The 19,239-nt window shown below is 46.8% G+C and overlaps 1 protein-coding gene across 10 annotated transcripts in view; it reads right to left on the bottom strand.

Moving 5' to 3' along the window:
- The window catches only part of LOC146833473 (uncharacterized), a 511,810-nt gene that overhangs the window by 347,951 nt on the left and 144,620 nt on the right, over positions 1-19,239 (bottom strand). For all 10 annotated transcript variants that reach the window (XM_085601304.1, XM_085601299.1, XM_085601303.1 and 7 more), the window contains one exon: positions 8,604-8,762. In XM_085601304.1, the coding sequence (XP_085457430.1) occupies positions 8,604-8,739 (136 nt within the window). In that variant the 5' untranslated portion in view covers positions 8,740-8,762. The remainder of the gene's footprint in view (positions 1-8,603; positions 8,763-19,239) is intronic.

Here is a 19,239-nt window from a genome sequence, read left to right as displayed (position 1 = left end):
CTTGGGGAAATGAAGAATGAGGCAAGCCCTGATAACGATTTGGGTACTATTGGCTGGTAAGAAATCTTGTTTTCAACCCAATAGCGATCTACCTCTGGAAAGACTTTTGGTATGCTGCTATACCACATCTAACATACACAGGATCAATGTACTGATTTCTTACCCCGAAATGGTGACAAGGTAGACCTCTCGATGAAGAGATTTGGCATATGAAGCTTGAGGAATTCAACTGAAGTTGATCGACCTCAGAAAGCACTAATCTTGAATGCCAGGCCCAGCTGCAGAAGTGCCCCTCTTAAATACCGTGGGAGCCTTATCTCGAGTGAATAAGTCACTTCAGGTTTCAAAGTCAAGTCATGCAGCAAAGGGGTGGGGGACTGGGTCAGAAACCATCACACTGGCACCAATAGGCTTTGGAAACTAGAATTCCACAGTTAGTAATAATTTGCTGTTACCTAGGTCTGAAAGCCTGCAGCTTGTTATTGAGTTAAGGTTCAAGTTCACCACAGATCACTTCCTAGACATGAAGTAAGGTCAGTTCCTCAGAGACCTTGGCCTAATTCCAGCAGAATATACACAGATATTCACCACATTGTAATTTCCCAAGCAATAAATGCAAGCTATATGCTGCTTAGCTTCCATGATCTGCACTTAGTGAATGGCTAGGTCTAAAGAACAAGTTACTTACCTTCAGTAACGCTTTTTCTGGTGGATACAGTATCTGCCTGTGGATTCCTCACCTTGTGAATATCCCCTGTGCCAGCAACATTCGGAAACTTTTGTAGCTCTCCACGCCGACGAGGACGAAGACGACGTCACAGAGGCACGGCTCCGCTCGCGGCTCCGCTGACGTCACTGGATCCATAAGAAGACCTCGTCGGCATGATGATGTCAGTTCCGCCCTTTTTTCCGTGCACACGGACGTACTGACAGTAATATATATACAGCATACACAGTACATAATATACAAAACAACACACACAGTGTGGAGATAATATAGGAAGGCAAAAGAAATAACACACTGCCATTGACAGTAACAAATACATTTTGAAACTCCATCATCAGAATTGTAGGTATACAAGGGTGGACAACGGGGAGGCGGGTGAGTCAGTGAGAAATCCACAGGCAGATACTGTATCCACCAGAAAAAGCGTTACCGGAGGTAAGTAACTTGTTCTTCTGATGGATACATCTGCCATTGGATTCCTCACCCTGTGAAAATATTCCCACAGCAGTCCCCACTCCCGGAGGAGGGTGTCCACCCTTTTATACCAAAAAGTCCTGAAGGGCAGAACGAGCAAAGTGACCGTTCCTCCTCACCCCGGAATCCAAGCAGTAATGCTTCGCGAAAGTGTGGAGGGAGGCCCAAGTTGCTGCCCTACAAATGTCCTCCACAGGAACACCTCAAGACAAGGCAGATGTAGAAGACTTAGCCCTGGTAGAATGAGCCCTTATACCCTCTGAAGGTTCCTTACCGGCCAAAGAGTAACAAATCTTGATGTACAAGATAATCCATCTGGAAAAGGTGCGCTTGTGCACAGCTCTGCCTTTCCTGAAGCCAACAAAGCCCACGAAGAGCTGGTCATTCACTGGAAAGTCTTAAGTTCTATCGAGGTAAAAACTCACCGCCCTTTTAGGGTCCAAGCGGGGAAGCCGCTCCTCCTCCTTGGAAGGGTGAGGGGGAGGATAGAAGGTAGGAAGGGTAATGGACTGCCCCAGATGGAAACAATTATTATGATACTGATGATAAGTTTAATTAAGGCACTTTAGGAAAAGAGAAGGCGAGGGGCAAGAAGTGTTTAGATGTACAATGATTGAGCTATCGTAGTTGAGCAATAAAAGGGTACAGGGAACAGACAATAGAAGAATTTTAACTTGTTGCCTATTTTAATGCAGTAACCTGCCAAACCCATTCTTGTTCATACTTATTTAGCTTACCGGATGCGCCGGCCTCTGAGCCTTAGATGTGTTTCATGTTGGCACTGGAGACACGTACATTTTTTACTTGTGGAGGCCATCTACTAATTCTCATGAACTCAGCTAGGTACTTGCTTGTTCTCTTTGTGAGAAATTTTGTCATTTGGCAATACTAAAACCTTGTGTGTACAGAACAAGTTACTTACCTTCGGTAACGCTTTTTCTGGTGGATACAGTATCTGCCTGTGGATTCCTCACCTTGTGAATATCCCCTGCGCCAGCAACATTCGGAAATTTTTCGTAGCTCTCCACGCCGACGAGGACGACATCACAATAGCATGACTCGGCACGGAGCTCCGCTGACGTCACTGGAGCCATAAGAGAGCCTCGTCGACGTGATGACGTCAATTCCGCTCTTTTTTTTCATGCCTTCGAGGCACACGGACGGACTAACAACAATATATATACAGTAAACACCTTACATAATATTCAAACCAACACACACAGTTTGAAGTCAATGCAGGAAAGCAAAAGAATTATCACACTTCCTTGAACAGTAACAGATCGATTTTGTCACATTATCACTATTGTAGGTATACAAGGGTGGACAACGGGGAGGCGGGTGGGTCAGTGAGGAATCCACAGGCAGATACTGTATCCACCAGAAAAAGCGTTACCGAAGGTAAGTAACTTGTTCTTCTGATGGATACATCTGCAAGTGGAGTCCTCACCTTGTGAATAGAGTCCCACAGCAGTCCCCACTCCCGGAGGAGGGTGTCCACCCTTCTATAGCAAAAAGTCCTGAAGGACTGAACGTACAAAGTGTCCGTCCCTCCTCACCTCAGAATCTAAGCAGTAATGCTTCGCGAAAGTGTGGAGGGAGGCCCAAGTTGCCGCTCTACAAAGGTCCTCCACAGGAACACCTCTAGATAAGGCAGATGTAGACTTTGCCCTGGTAGAGTGAGCTCTTATACCCTCTGGAGGTTCCTTACTGGTTAAAGAGTAACAGATCTTGATGCACAAGATAATCCATCTGGAAAGGGTGCGCTTGTGCACCGCTCTGCTTTTCCTGCAGCCAATTAAGCCCATTAAGAGCTGGTCGTCCACTCGAAAGTCTTTAGTCCCATCGAGGTAGAAGCTCACCGCCCTCTCAGGGTCCAAGCGGTGAAGCCGCTCCTCCTCCTTGGAAGGGTGAGGGGGAAGATAGAAGGTAGGAAGGGTATTGGATTGCCCCAGATGGAAAGGAGTTACCACCTTTGGCGGAAAAGCAGCCCTGGTCCTGAGTACCATTCTTTCAGCATGAATGGTCAAGAACGGGGGTTTTGAACTCAGAGCTTGAAGCTCACTTACCCTCCTTGCTGAGGTAATAGCAATGAGAAAGACTGTTTTGAAAGACAACAGCCTCAAGGGACACTTGTGCAAGGGCTCGAAGGGAGAACCCATCAAGTAAGTTAAGGCAAGATTTAAATCCCATTGAGGCACAATAAAAGGAGTAGGCGGAAACTTGTTTGTAAGGCCCTTAAGGAATTGTAATACAATAGGTGACTCAAACAGAGAAGGCTGATCCGGCAAGCAAAGAAAAGCCGACACATATCCCTTAACAGTAGCTACAGCAAAGCCCTGCTGAGCAAGAGAAAGAGCAAACTGAAGAATGTTGGATAAACAAGCCCTCAAAGGGTCAATAGACCTCTCTCCGCACCAAAGAACAAATTTGGACCACCTATAGGAATAGATAGATTTGGTGGAATGACGTCTGGCAGACAATATTACATCTACCACATCAGGCGGGAGAGAAAAAGAATTCAGGTTGCCCCGTTCAATCTCCAGGAATGAAGGTGTAAGCTCTGGAGGTGTAGAACCTGCCCCTCCGATGGGAGAGGAGGTCTGCCCTGAGAGGGAGACGGAGCGGAGGGCACGAGGAGAGGTGGAGAAGATCTGTATACCACACCATTCTTGGCCAATCCGGGGCGATCAATATGACATGGGCCCGGTCTTGGCGAATCTTCCTCAGAACCCGAGGAATCAAGGGTATGCAAGGAAACGCGTAACGGAGATGTGAGTCCCATCTCAACTGAAACGCATCCCCCAAAGCTCCCTGCATCGGATACTGGAGACTGCAGAATGACGGGTAGTGAGCGTTCTCGTGAGTGGCAAACAGGTCCACCCGAGGAGTTCCCCACATCCGAAAGATGTGCTGAACCACCTCTGGATGAAGCCTCCACTCGTGGTCGGCGGAAAACTGTCGACTGAGACTGTCTGCACGCACGTTCAGAACTTCGGTCAGGTGATTTGCCATCAGACAAATCTGATGATCCTGAACCCAGGACCAGAGACGCAGAGCCTTTCTGCAGAGGCAATGCGACCCCACCCCTCCCTGCTTGTTGACATACCACATCGCGGTAGGGTTGTCCGTCAGGACTTGAACCGACTGACCACGAAGAGAAGCGAGGAAAGCCTTGAGTGCCAAACGTATCGCCCGCAACTCCAAAAGGTTGATGTGAAGCAACCTTTCCTCTGGAGACCAAAGACCCTTGATCTCCAGATCCCCCAGATGCGCACCCCACCCTAAAGTGGAAGCGTCCGTTATCACTGTGGCCACCGATGGAGGCAGATGGAAGGGCTTTCCTTGAGACAGATTGCCCTCCACACTCCACCAAGACCGATCCGCTGCAGTGTCTCTGGAGATCCTCACAAACTTCCTGAGATCTCCCTTGTGCTGATACCACTGCCTGCAGAGGCACCACTGGAGGGCCCTCATGTGCCGTGTGCATGGTTGACCAACAGAATGCAGGAAGCAAACAGACCGAGCAGACGAAGGACCTTTAGGCACGAGCGCTCCATTGTAAAGCAAGGGAATCATTTCCTGTATGTCGAGAATCCTTTGTGGAGGTGGGAATGCTCGACACACAGTAGTGTCCAGTACCGCCCCTATGAACAGGTTGCGCTGAGAGGGCACCAGGTGAGACTTGGGCACATTTATCGAGAAACCCAATTTGTACAACAGCCGAGTTGTATCTTGCAGATGGTGAAGCACCTTCTCTGGCGACTCCGCTTAGATCAGCCAGTCGTCCAGATAGTGGAAAACTGGATCCCCGACCTTCTGAGATGGGCTGCCACCACTGCCATCACCTTGGTGAAGACTCGATGTGCAGTAGTAAGACCAAACGGAAGGACCACAAACTGATAATGTTGCGACCCTACAGTAAAACGGAGATACTTCCTGTGCGACTTCAGGATGGGAATGTGGAAATACGCATCCTGCAAGTCGATCAACACCATCCAGTCCTCCTGTTGCAGCGCTTGAAGAACCTGCGCAAGGGTGAGCATCTTGAACTTCTCCTGCTTCAGAAAAAGGTTCAAGATCCTGAGGTCCAGGATTGGACGTTGCCTGCCATCCTTCTTCGGAATCAGGAAATACCGGGAGTAACATCCCTGACCCCTTTCCTGCTCTGGAACCACCTCTATCGCACCTTTTTTTAGTAACGTTAGGACCTCCTCCTGCAGGAGAAGAAGATGGTCCTCTGAGCAAGCACCTTGGCAAGGAGGGTAATTAGGAGGAAATTCCCGAAAGGGAAGGGCGTAGCCATTTTCTACAACATCTCGAACCCAAAGGTATGTAGTAACCGATGCCCAATCTTGTAGGAAATGGGTAAGCCTGCCCCCCACAGAACCAACATGATCCAGAATGGTGGATCTAGGGCTGCTTTGCAGTGGTGTGAGGGACGGAGGAAGAGGAGGAGGAGAGCTGCCGACCTCGAGCACGACCTCTGATTCTGCCCCTATAGCTCTTATACAGGGTGTTCTGTTGCTGTTGTTGCTGCTGCTGCTGGGGCTGTCTGTAGGTCCGAAAGGACGATCTTCCAAAGCCCCTGTACCTCCTAAAAGAACCCCTAGGTTGTGTCTGCAGACCCAGAGATTTGGCCATGGCTTTGCTTTCTTTAAATCTCTCCAATGCAGCATCAGCTTTTTTACCAAAAAGCCCAGAGCCATCAAAAGGCAAGTCCAGAAGAGTTGCCTGCACATCAGGGGAGAACTCAGAAGACTTCAGCCACGCACTCCTTGTGGCAACAGAAGAGCCCATATTCTAGCTACAGAGTCCGCAGTATCCAGGCAACTCTGGATAACCTGACGCGCAGCCGCCTGAGTGTCTGATAGCACCTCATTAAAGTTCTGTCTATCCTCCTCTGACAACTTAGGGGCCAGTTGTTTTGCTGAATCCATTAGAGCATGGATATATCGGCCCAAAAGACAGCTGGCATTTGTTGATTTTAAAGCCATACTGGCAGAGGAGAAGACTTTCTTGGCTGATTGATCAAGTTTTTTAGCATCCCTGTCGCTAGGGACTTGGGGAAAGGTACCTGAAGATCTTTTAGAACAAGCAGCCTGAACCACCAGACTCTCCGGAGAAGGATGGGAAGTCAAAGTCTGGGTCCCCTGGAGCCGCACTATACCTTCTTGCTACAGTTTTAGAGACCGCAGGAGCTGAGAAGGGCTTACGCCATACTTCCATGACCGGTTCAATAATGGCATCATTAAATGGAAGCAAGGGTTCCGAAACAGAGGAGGGAGAATGTAAAACCTCTGTGAGGATGTTCGGCTTAAACTCAGCAGATGGTAGCTGTAGATCCAGAAGCTCAGCTGCTTTTTTAATAACTGAGTGGTAGGGAGCCATATCTTTTGAAGGATTATCAGCTGGAGGAGTAATCTCCCACTCAGGTGACAAGTCCAGGCCACTAGCTTCTTTCAACTCCTCAAACAAATCATCAGACCCCGAGAGCTCACCTTCTTCCATCTCCTCAACCTGGTACCTATGTTCTTCTAATACCCTTTGAGCTTCTCTCTTGGATCTGATTCTCACAACAGGAGTCAGTGGCGCCGTAACCGAATCCGACGGCGCCGGAGCCGGCGTCGAACCCGGATCCAGAGGAGCAGCTGGAGTCGAACCGGAGCTGGTGAAGATGGAAGCAGCGTCGATGTCCTCGGCGCCGGGAAATGCCAAGACGGCGTCGCCGGGAAAAATGGCATAAAAGGAGCTTGAGGAACTCCCAAGTTGAAAGCCATTGGACCCATGGGGCCCAAAAGCGCTCCAGAGGGGTACATTGCTCTAGTAAAGACCCCATACATCGCATTTAAATAATGTGTTGGATCTTGACCCGGGTCTGGAAAGGGAGGATATGGCTCAGGCTGAGGCATAACCGGACTAGGGCCGATCAGCGCCGACGGTGGAACCAGCGGAGTCGAAGACGCGTCCGGAGCCGAGACTGAAGCCGGAGAATGAGTTGGCTTCGGAGATGGAGCCGGAGCCGGAGCCGGAGAATGCTCCGGTGAAGCCGCAGGCGAGGTCAGGCCAACAGGAGAGGCAGGAACAGAGACAGGAGAAGGAGACACAAAGTCCTTACGACGTCGAGAAGGTGAGGTCGATCTCGGAGCCGCATCCCTATCCGAACGATGTCGAGAACCATGCCTCTTCTTTTTCTTGTGCTTCTTGGACTTCGAAGCATGCCCCGACGTCGACTTCGACCTCGATCTTGATCTTCTTCGACCTCTCTTCTCCTTTTTCATTCAGGCAATAAATAACTTGTTCTCTCTTTCCTTCAGAGCTTTTGTACTCCTCTTGTGGCAGCAAGAGCATCCCTCAACATCATGATCCGATGAAAGGCACCAGACACAGTCCTCGTGCGGATCCGTGATCGACATGTGCTTACCGCACTCCCTGCACTTCTTAATCGACATTTTCTAACTGCAAACAAGTAGAAAGAGAGACACCAGCAGAAAAACAAAGTAACCAGCCAAAGCTACGGAGAGTCCCAGAAAACCGTTGCCGTCGACGGCGCGGAAAAAAGGGAATGGACGTCATCACGCCGACAAGGTCTTCTTATGGATCTTATGGATCCAGTGACGTCGTCTTCGTCCTCGTCGGTGTGGAGAGCTACAAATGTTTCCAAATGTTGCTGGCGCAGGGGATATTCACAAGGTGAGGAATCCACTGGCAGATGTATCCATCAGAAACACCAGTTTGCGTGAAGCCCCTAGTAATGGCATGCATTAGTGAGAGGTGCCTCATCAGACCTGGGGAGACAATTAGAGAAGTCACTATTCAAGAAAGGAGTAGCTTCATGAAGAAACATACCCTTAGGTCCTCAAAGATAAGAGGAAGCAGGAACTGGGTGGGCAACTGAGGAGATGTACCGGAAAGGGGGGCATGCAAGAGCATGTGATAAAAGGCCACACTGAGTTCTTTATGAAACGTCTTAATTGTCAGAGTTCTTTTTTGGAAGCTTTCTCAGAATCTACCTGGAAGTGCAGGCATTTCCAACCAGAGAATGCAGGAGTAAAACCTGGGATGGGAAAACACTATCAAATGGTAACAGCAGCAAAGACTGGAATGTTCAAGAAAATATAGTGAAAAGGTGACCTTCCGGATAACTCTGGTCTTTCAAGATGGGCTGCTATCTAAAGCAACACACAGCATGCTGGAATTCTTGAGCCACAGTCACAGTCAACATTATCCATGTTTTAGATGCTGTTCCATCAAAAACATGTCAAAAACAATTGAGGTCAGAGAAACTTGAGATAAAACATAAAATATACAGATACAGTTAGTATCAATATTCAGGCACTTGTATCACAAGCCTCCAGCCCCCTATCCCACACCTTCAGATCATGAACAGATGGTCTCGCCTTACCAACAGATGATAGGGATGAGTTTCCAACTGATGTGTCAATTTGCAGGGTGGACCCTCTCTTTGGAGGGGCTTTCTTCTGGGTTCTGTGTCTTCCTCGACCCTTGGTTTCACATGTGGTGCCTTCCTCTTTAGTCATTTTCCTCACCCTTATCTGCCTTCCTGCAGAACAAAATGACAACGCTTACTATCTCTAAATGGACCTAGAACAGTGAACCTAAAATGCATCAATGGAATATCCCATTGCTAACGATATCTCTATGTAGCCACAGGATGGTGACATTAAAGGAGATTTTATGTGAGGACAAAGCCAAGGGTACAACCAGGAGGCGAGCGAGGAAAGGCTAAGCAGAAAAAGGGGAATGGAGAATATTTTAGAGATGGGACAGGACTGCAGACTGTACTGATACGACAAGACTGACACCATTACAACTCCAGAAAACCATCACTTTTGACTATGCTATGTATCTGGAGCATTGATTGAACAAAGCCTCAAGAAAGCCTGAGACCAACTCACTAGCAAGGAATTAAACATGCTGATGTACAGCAAGAATAATTAGTCAATCACCTGTATATTCAAACCTGAATTACTTGGAATGATATGGCTTCAGAAAATTAAAAACTTCTAGGCTACTTTAAGTAAAAATGTACTTTATTTGTAAACCTCGTTCAAGAACATTACACTTTCATGACACAGTTATTACAACTATAAACACTATCACTTAATACATCTGTAAACCATATACTGCTTTATGTCAAAGCTTTTTTAAGATGATTATGTTCCCCTACAATTCAATATTTTTCTAAACGTCAATCTACGCCAATTTTTTCCACCGTGTCCTTTCAAGTTGACTGTTTTACTTTATACAAAATCATCTGGAGGCTCCCTAATGTCTAAGATACATATTCAACAAGCATTGGCATAGCCAATAGGTCTCGCCTTTGGGACCTTATAAGTGTTTAGCCATGAAACACTTGATGTTGTTGCACCAAGGATATTGTACTGGATAACTAAACACTTATAAGGTCTCAAAGGGGAGACCTATTGGCTATGCCAATGCTTATTTTTTGCTAAAGGACAAGCAGTGCTATCAGGCTCTGGCTGCCACCGCATCCCACGTAGACGCTGCAGCCATCTTCGAGAGAGGTAGAGAGAGAGGTAGAGAGGGGTAGAGAGGCAGAGAGGGGTAGAGAGGAGTAGAGAGAGGTAGAGAGGTAGAGAGAGGTAAGGAGATAGAGAGAGAGATCCCCCTCCCCCCCCAAAAAAGCGTGCGCCTCGCGCTGAAAGCAAAAAAGATTAAAGAGCGCCAAGCGAGAGGGAAACAAAAGAGGTTGCGCGCGCGCGCGAGAGTGAGCAGCCCATCTGTTTTCAATTATCGCGCCCATGTCTGGGCACGATAGTTCAAAACAGATGCAGCCCATGCGGGAAACCGCAAGCATTAGGCCGTGAGCGTCAACATTGGGACAAAAAGGTGGGACAAAAAGATGCCTTTGGCCAATTGCGTGCTGTCTTTTTACAAAGACGCACGCAAAGGCCAATGGAATGTCAGGACTTCGAGCACGAGCTTGCTCTCTCGTGCGCGAAGTGCTGGTCCTTAAAGCAGCGCATGCATGCTTCGCTAAGGCTCGACCTAAAAATGGTTGACAATAATCATTGTTTTTTAACACAAACTCACTGTTAGACATTAACAATGCTTTATTTAAGCAAAGTCACGATCTGAACATCTTCATTGTAACTACATTTCCCATTAACACTAGGCATTCATCATAAGGCTGACACCAAGTAGCAAACACAACAAGATGATGGACGGCGTGCTGAAACCTTTCAACCACTCACCCCCTGTCAAGAGATCTGGGTTTAATCCATTGTTCTTTTGCTCACTGTGCCACCCCAGTTTGGACCCAGCCAAATGCAATAAAAAGTAGACAGGGCACGTGATGATGTTACAACAGCGAATCATGGCATATTACACCACACCCCTTCTTATGACTCGCCCTGTCTCTCAGCCTGCATCTCCTTCTTGATTATAGAAAGCCTTCAAACTTTCATATTAAAAAGCGTTTCCATGGCCACTTTAAACCCATTCCAAGTGGCATGCATCAGGAACGGCATTGCCTTAGGAGGTGGCAAATCCATTGGAAGGTATCCTGGGTTCTTAGCCCACATCCAGCAAACCATGAAGCTCTAAAATGACATCTGGCAGTGGGCACGGTGGACCCTGAGCCCCAGCAGGAGAACCAGGCAGCTCTCAGCTGGCTTTTGAAAGTGGATATGGCGACCATCTGGCAATATGCGTTTTCTTCAGATAGGCTGGCCACATTTCTTATTAGTGGAAAAAAAACTCTTGCAGTACACTTGAAAGACCTGCCGAAATAAATTGCAAATAAGCCAGAATTGTAGGGATTCGGAGTCCTTAGGTGATAAGAGGATACGTGGTAGCAGACGACTGTTTCATGCAGATTACATATTCCTTCTCAATTTCGCCTCCAAATTAAACAATTATTGTTCATCCTGCTGCTCTGCATAAGAGTCGTCATTCCGACTTGCAGAGTAATGGCATGAGTTGTAACACGGTCGTTGTAACGACCACGTTGTAATGGCATGCGGTGTTCCATTTTCGTGGTAAACAATGTTTACCGTGGATGAATCCGTGGATGGAAGACCAAGTTAGAGGCCCAGTGGAAGAGAGAGACCTAGAGAAAGTCAGAAAGAAACACAAAACGAGAGCTCCAGAGAAAGAGACATGCAGAGAGGCATTCTAAGACCCATCGGGAGAGACCATTAGAAGTAGCAAGTGAGAGAAAATCAGTAATGATTTAAAGTAGAGAAAGAATCTTGAGCTGTTTTTAAGTTATGGAATGTTGATTATTTGTATAGGTCTCTGTGGAGTAGGCTTGCATACATGAAGTTTAGGGGGGTCTGGAGATTCATCAAACAACTTTGTTCATTCTACCACCAAAGCCCAAGTCTACTATGAAGGATCTAGAAGTAGACATGATCGCATGCTAATGGTTAGTGACGGAGCTCATGCCAGAGTCGAACTTAATGAGCAGCCAGCAGAAGCAACAATTGGAGTTGGGTGGGAGCTGCACTTTCCGATACTGAAAGGAACAGACTGAAGAGCTCCTAGTGCCGTACTACCCCTGGCAATGTGGAATGTGATAGGCAGAGATAGATGGAAAAGGATCAATAATGGGGAAAGGGAGATGGAACAAGGAAACAGAAGAGGGAAAGAGGTAGAAGTGCGGGGGTGACAGTGAAAGGAATACGGATGACAGAGTTAGAATTTGGTGCACTGTTCAAAAGGTACTAGCTAGACAGAAGGGAGCCCCACAAATCCTCTCCCTACAACTCGAGTTTTCCCCAGCTGAAGTAGAAATATAAGGAAAGAGGCAGGCTGTGATGCTGGAAGTACAGAAACTGTTGGGGTTAGGTAAATTGGGCATTTAACAATTTATTTTATTTATTTATTTTATTTTTATTTTGAGAGTTTTATAGAGCGCGAACAAGATCCTTGCGGATATCAGAGCGCTTTACCTTAATACAAATGTGAATTAACAAACAGGATAAAAGCAGGTAGCAGTCAAATAAACAACATATCATTCAAACAGCAGCAGGGTAGATACCGGGAAAGCATCCCCAATGCGAAAAGTCCAGGGCGAGGGGGGTGTTTGGCACAAAAAATAGAAGGTTATACACGTACAGGATCTGTAAAAGTCTGTGCGTACAAGGATTGTGTTCATGTGAATTTTGCCATGAGAATAGCTTTAACTTACTTTTTGAAAGATGCGGTAGAGGCATTCAGTCTGGTTTCAGGGGGTAGAGTGTTCCAGATTCTGGGGGCCATACCCGAGAAGGATTGTTTGTATGTTTTCTTTTTGTTGAACCTTTGAGGTTTCAATAATAGGTTTTCGGCACTCCTTGAGGATCTTAGACCACCAGAGATCGTTAATTTCTGTGCGAGGTAACTGGGAGTATTATGATGTAAGGCATTATGCATCATGCATGCTATTTTTAGGTGGATCCTGGCTTCAAGCGGTAGCCAATTCAAGGCTTTTAAGTCAGGGAAAATGTGTGAACTTCTTTTCGAGCCAGTGATGAGTCTCGCTGCAGCGTTTATTGAGGCTCTTAGGGGCGCAGTTGTCGCTTTTGGGAGTCCACAAAGGGAGACACTACCGTAATTCACACGAGGGATGACTAGCGCTTGTACTGCCAACTTGAAATCATCGACTGGAAGGAAGGGTTTCAGCTTCCTCAATGCATTCATCTGGAAGTTTGCTCCCTTTGTAGCGTTGCTAATGTGTTTTTGCATAGAGAGGTGGCTTTCAAGAGTAATATCCAGAGATTTTGCAGAGTCCACGATGGTTGGTTGCACGTTGAGTGCGGTCAGCTGTTTGATCAAGTCTTGCATTAAGGGGACTCTGGCAGGTGGGGCTATAAGGAGGAATTCTGTTTTAAGAGTGTTTAGTATGAGATGGTTATCTGCAAGCCAGGACTGGGTATTCCTGAGAGTGGAGTTCAGCAAATTGATGTCTTCTGGGGTGTTGATCTTGAGGTAGAGTTGTGTATCATCAGCGTACATATGAAATTGTATGTTAGAAGCATGGAGCATTTTGGTGAGGGGTTCCATGAATAGGTTAAACAGTGTCGGAGAAAGTGAGGACCCTTGCGGCACTCCCAACGTTACTGGTGAGGAATTGGAGAGCGTGTTGTTGACCTTGAATTTTTGAGTAAGGTTTTGGAGGAAAGAGGTAAACCAGTTTAACACTGTCCCTGATAAACCCATTCTGTGTTCCAGGAGATCTAATAGGTTCTTGTGTTTGACCGTATCAAAGGTTGATGATAGGTCTAATAGGATAAGTAAGCAAGATCCGTTCTGGTCAAGGATTTGTAGCGCATCATCAATAATGTGTATCGTGGCAGATTCGGTGCTGTGGCCTGCTCTAAAACCTGATTGGTGTTTATCAAGGAGATCAAAGTCATCAATGTGTTTAGTCAATTGGCGTTGTACACATTTTTCAAGAAGTTTAGCCAAGGTGGGAATATTGGAAATAGGACGAGTTATTAAGGTCGGTAGGGTCGGCTGTAGGTTTCTTTAGAATGGGTGAGACCTGTCCTTTTTTGAGGGAGTCCGGTATGCAGCCTTGTTGAAGAGAACTATTAATGATTTTGGTCCAGAGTGGAAGAAGCCATGGGCGAGGTCTTTGACAGCATTTGCAGGGAGAGGATCGGTGAGGTGATTGGCCAGCTTCAAGGCATTGAGAATCCTGCCTAAAGTTTCTTCGGTGTACGAGTCAAAGGAAGACCAGGTTGCATCGTTTTTTGGGCCAGACTTAGGGGGGAGTTGGCATGGCGGGATAGGGAGGGTGGTGGTGGTTTTCGCAAGAGGATCAGTGCGTGGTAATCGGTCATTTAGGAGATCCATCTTGATGTTGTCGATCTTCTGATTAAAGAAGGTAGAGAATTCTTCACAGTTGGGTTGTGGGCGAGCTAAGTTTTGTAGCCTTGGAGGTGCGTCCTTGGATTGTGTTTTGATTAACTCAAAAACTTTTTGGGGACGATTTTTAGCTTGGTCTAATTGGTGGCTGAAGAAGTCTGCTTTAGTGCGCTTGATCTTTTTGTAATAAGCATTTCTCTTTTTCCTTAGTACTTCGAGGTGATTAGCAGATGGAGCTGATCTCCAATTGCGTTCCAGGGTTTTGAGGGTCCATCTATCCTCATTAAGAAGACCGTTGTACCAGGGCTTAGAGCCTTTAGTGGGAGCTCTCTTAAGTTGCAGGGGGGCTACCTCATTGATTAACGTGGACATGGCGTTGAGGTAGTGGTTGGTGAGGTCATGGACGTCGGAGGTACCTAGAGGGGGCTGAAGCAGGTTGTAGCCGGAGGAGGGTAATGAGTTAGGGTTGAGGTTTTTCAGGGCTCTTTTCCAGATCTTTGGTTTTGTAGAATGAGCCGAGTTGAGTTTTAAAGTTTCCTTGATGTAGAAGGTGATAAAATGATGGTCCGACCAATCACAGTGTTGGATCGACTCCAGCTGAATGACGTCAGTTTTGGAGATTATAAGATCGAGGGTTGAGCCTTTGTTGTGTGTCGGGCTGTTGCAGGATTGGATGAGGGCTAGATCATCCAGGAAGTTTTTGAGGGTGTTAACCACGGCATCATTGTTGTCATTCCAATGGAGATTGAAATTGCCAAGGAATATTTGGGTGTTTTGCCGCCCGTTGTTAGTAGAGATCATGTCCATGAAGTGTTCAGTGAAGAGGAGGTTGTCTCCTGGGGGATGATAGATGATGTGGAGTGAGCATACTAGTTTGCCATTGCAGCTAATGTCCGGGCATAAGTATTCACACAAGGGGAAAATAGGTGATATGGCTCTATTTACAGTGAGGTTGCTACGATGAATACAAGCTATACCTCCCCCTATCTTGTCCGATCTGTCCAATCTAATGATGACGTAGTCTGGTGGGACTAGGATGTTGATGAGTGGGGTGGAGGATTCTGTTAGCCAGGTTTCAGTTAACACTGTCATGTCCAGCTCCTGTGACACGATGAGGTCAGCTATATCGGCTGCATGTCTAGAGGCCGATCTACAATTTAGCAAAATACATTTAAGACGGGGTGAGATGAGGGAGGAGGAGGAGTCCTGAGTGAGAGGGATTCTTCTAAGGTTGTTATCGCCGACTCCTCTGTTGTTGTAGGTAGCAGGTCTGAAGGGGTTGAGAGGGATAGTCGGGATGGTCAACTGAGAGGCCGTACAGGGGTTGGGGAGAGCGGGATCGTAAGAGTGTAGAAGAGAGAGAAGGTCGCTCTTCAAGAGCTGATTGGTGCTACGCATAGGGCGTGTATGTGTGTTGTGGGACGGGACTGTTTTCCAACTGGATGGAGGAGTTTTAGTGGTGGAAGAAGTGTGGTGTGTGCGCTTGATTGAGTTATAGGTTTTAGAGGAAATAGAGCGCCATGATTGTCTCGACAGCACCTCTTTAAAAGAGTGGAGCTCCGTTTTAATTTGGAGCAGCGCGATCATAATTTCGTCTAGTCTGGGGTCTGGAGAGGAAATAGGCGAGGTAAGTGTAATGCATGTGGATGGCTGCGCTGAGGACAGGATGGGTGTATGAGCAGTAGCCGGTATGCAAGGTGGTGGCGGCATTGCCGCGCGTGAGTGTGGGTGGGTTGTGGGTGTGGGTGGGTGCATAGTGGGAGTGGTAGGCTGATGTGTGGGTGTGGGAAAAGAAGGGATGGGAGTAGGAATGGTGGCTTGCACTGCCGGAAACGAGGTTTCTGATAGATGGTGGTGTGTCAAGTTATGTGCCAACAATCTACGTGGAGGCGGGTGGGTGTGCTGTGGGGAAGATGTGTAGGGAGAGGCAATATGGGGCGTAGATGAGGTAATGGTAGAGAAAGTATCTATGGGGGATAAGATGTTACAGGGGAGGGGGGCAATGGGCTTAAGCAGAGGGGGTTCCAAATCTAAGGGGGGGGCGCATGCTATCTCAGTCATGAAGGGCGGAAGAGTGATTGGGTTGGGTGCCGTGATGTGGGGTGTGTTGATGGGATTGATGGTGTTAAGGGGGGGATGCCAAAAGAAACCAGAGCTAGCTGTGTCAGGGGCAGACTAAGGGTGAGGGTGTCAGGCGTGCAGGGTGGGGAGGAGGAGGTGACGTGCGATGTGTGGAAGGGAAGGGTAAGTTGAGTGGGGGACGGAGGAGGAAAAGGAGGAGGAGGGGTGGTGGTGTTTGCCAGTGTGGGCGGGGTTATCAGTTTTGTGCTGGCGCGGGGAGCGGGTTGAGTAGCCAAGTGGGGGTTAGACACCATGTTATTAATGATGGGGAAGATGATGTCAAAAAGGTTTAAGTTATGGTCTGTGGCTTGGATGAGGATAGTACCATTATTGTATATAGTGATATTAGCTGTCGCAGGAAAGAGCTGGGAGGGGGAAATACCGAAAGCTGTACCGTGAGAGGTTTTCCTCGTGGAGGAGATTGAGAGCGCAGTTAGGAAAGCTTTTCTACATTGGGCTCTTAGTTTCGTGTGGAAAATGAAATCCGTGGTAGTAATCCCACTGTGAGGTGAGAAATAAGGATCAGCGAAGAGAGTTTCGGGGTGAAGTTTTAAAAAGTTGTGCTTAAATCGTTTGGCAGATTGTTTGGTGAGATTAGGGGGATAAGTGATGCTATAGGCGTGCGTACCTGCGCGCTCCATGGTGATGCGGATAGCACGGTAAGAGGCGAAACGTGCTAGGGGTAGGTTGATGACAGCCACGGGCGCCGAGTGAAGTTTAGGCTGAGAGGTACACAAGGGAAGGAAATGGAAAAAGGGAAAGCACGAGGGCTTAGTGGTGGAGAGGCTGGAGGTGTGTAGTGTGAGGGATTTACAGTAAATTCGCTTTGCGTTGAGGGGAAGGGGAGGTGAGGCTAATGAGAGGTGGAGTGTGGGGGGGAATCTAGGAGGGTCGCATCAACAGGAGCGAACAACTAAAGCAGTTATGTGGTCCATTGTCAGTTTCTATAGCCTATGGGAGCAACCGTGTAGTCCTATGTCCATGTCCATAAGGGAAGTGGGGGCTCTGGGGACCAACAATATAGTCTAGTTTCGCTGAGCATTGGAGCTGAAAGATGGAAAGGAAGTCCTATTTCAGTGTTGACTGATTTATGTCAGTAGCTGTGGCCGGTGCTGGGAGTGGACAGGAGAAGGAGCTATGTATGGTCTCGGCCATTTTAGGGGAGAATAAACTATGTTTGCTGCCATATTAAGTATATCAGAGGACATACATGTGCAAACAAATGATAGTAGAGTAAAATGCCCCACCGAGCGTTACCTTGAAGAAACCAATTGTCGATGATAAGAGTGTTTAGGCGTATAAAGAATCAGCAGCTGGGATGATCCAGGTCCTCTTTTAATTGGCAGGGGAGTTGTGGCCTTGAAATGTAGGAGTCATTTGTATCCAGAATAATGATGAAAATGTAGACACTGGGGCAACATCGAGGCAGTGAACGCGCAATCCGTGTTATTTTGTGGGTTAAGGTCTCTTTCTTCTGGATCATCCTAGGGGGCGGGGCCGAGAGGCAGCTTCGAACTGAGGCCCGTTGAGCCCCGCTGCCGCCAGTGAACCCGTGTGTCCTCGATGGAACAGAACACCGTGGTCAGGAAGGGCTCCGAAGGCAAGCCTCCACAGCGCCGCACCCAGCACACGCAACGCCGACGATTCTTCCCCTGGACCTCGTCGCTTAACGCTGAATCCCCGATGGGGATCGTGCCTCTGAATGCCGAGGACCCGAGGACCCTGGGGGACAGCAGCGGAAGCCAGAGGTCGCGCTCGGCGCAGACGGGGGATGTTGGATGATGGGGGATGTTACTCTGCGGTCCGTGGAGCCAACAGGAGCCAGCAGGTCGTGTCCAGTGGACGATCTCGGGAACAATGTTTATAAAAGGGTTAGAAAGTAATAGCTGGATGGCAGTGCTTGAACTTTGTTATTCAACTTCAGAGCATTGCCCCACCCCCAGGAGTCTTATTGCACGGTTCCTTCGACTTGCAGAAGAATCAGTCTGAAACACAATCACCAACCAAGTCATTAGTCAAACATATGTAAACATTTCACGGGTTTACGTAAATGAACTATTCTTAATGAGCTACTGGAAGATAAAGTCACATTTATGTTGCAAATCTGGGTATGAAGAGATTGCAGATACATGATTTTGGTTCTTCGTATTATTTTGTAGGGAACATCTTCAAAACTATAGATTATAATTCAGGTTTTTGGATTGCCAAGCATGCAAAAAACAATATAATTTGAAGAAAGCTGGATCTTAGATTTACCAGCTAATACAAGGGCGTACAAATTAGATTCAGCATTCTAAGTGCTATAGAGCCTGGGCAGTAAGCATTTTACCCAGGACAGCAAGAGTGAAAATTAACTCAAGTAATGTAAAGTTATTGTATGCTGGTAAACGGAGTCTGAACAGAAAATAACAAATGAAATGCACTTAAAAATCACTGCTAACTACCAATTTTCTAAAACATCTGGCGGGACAAGTTATGATAAATATCTTGTATAAAATGTTTTAATCTCTATTCAACATGCACAAGATGACGGGAGGAATGCCTGCAATGTGTCTAACCACTGGCCACTCGGTTGAGGCAGCATTCCAACCCATCCATTTTTTGCCCACAATGCCACCTTAGTTTGGGTCCAAATATAACAGAAGTTTATATTAGGGTGTTTTTCTCACAAAATCTCCTGGCATGTTTTGCTATTATCAGTTAGTTAGGAAAAGGTACCCCCTTGAAAATACTATTTTAGGTCAGGGATCAGGGGGAGAAAGGCACTATAAACAAAGACTGATAAGTATCCCTCTTGACCTCTATTTCTTTTACTTGACAATTGATTTGTTGTGGGTTCACATGAAAAACAGACAATCACTTATGTTTAAGCATTTCAACTCATATGTTTATTTTTTTTGTTTTTTATATAAATTGTTTTTATAATATTTCCTTGTTCATATACATTTTTTTTATTTACATACATTATCTACAGATGTCATCTTATTCCTAAACACACCTTGTACAATGATATATTCAATTACTGTGCTTGTTTCATATTCTCAACAAAGTGCTTGACGATATAAGCTAATACTCATTAT

Source organism: Triturus cristatus, chromosome 4_2, assembly GCF_964204655.1.
Source record: "Triturus cristatus chromosome 4_2, aTriCri1.1, whole genome shotgun sequence".
Taxonomy (NCBI): domain Eukaryota; kingdom Metazoa; phylum Chordata; class Amphibia; order Caudata; family Salamandridae; genus Triturus; species Triturus cristatus.
Note: the sequence above shows the minus strand (reverse complement) of the source record. Positions and strands in the feature narration are given on the sequence as shown.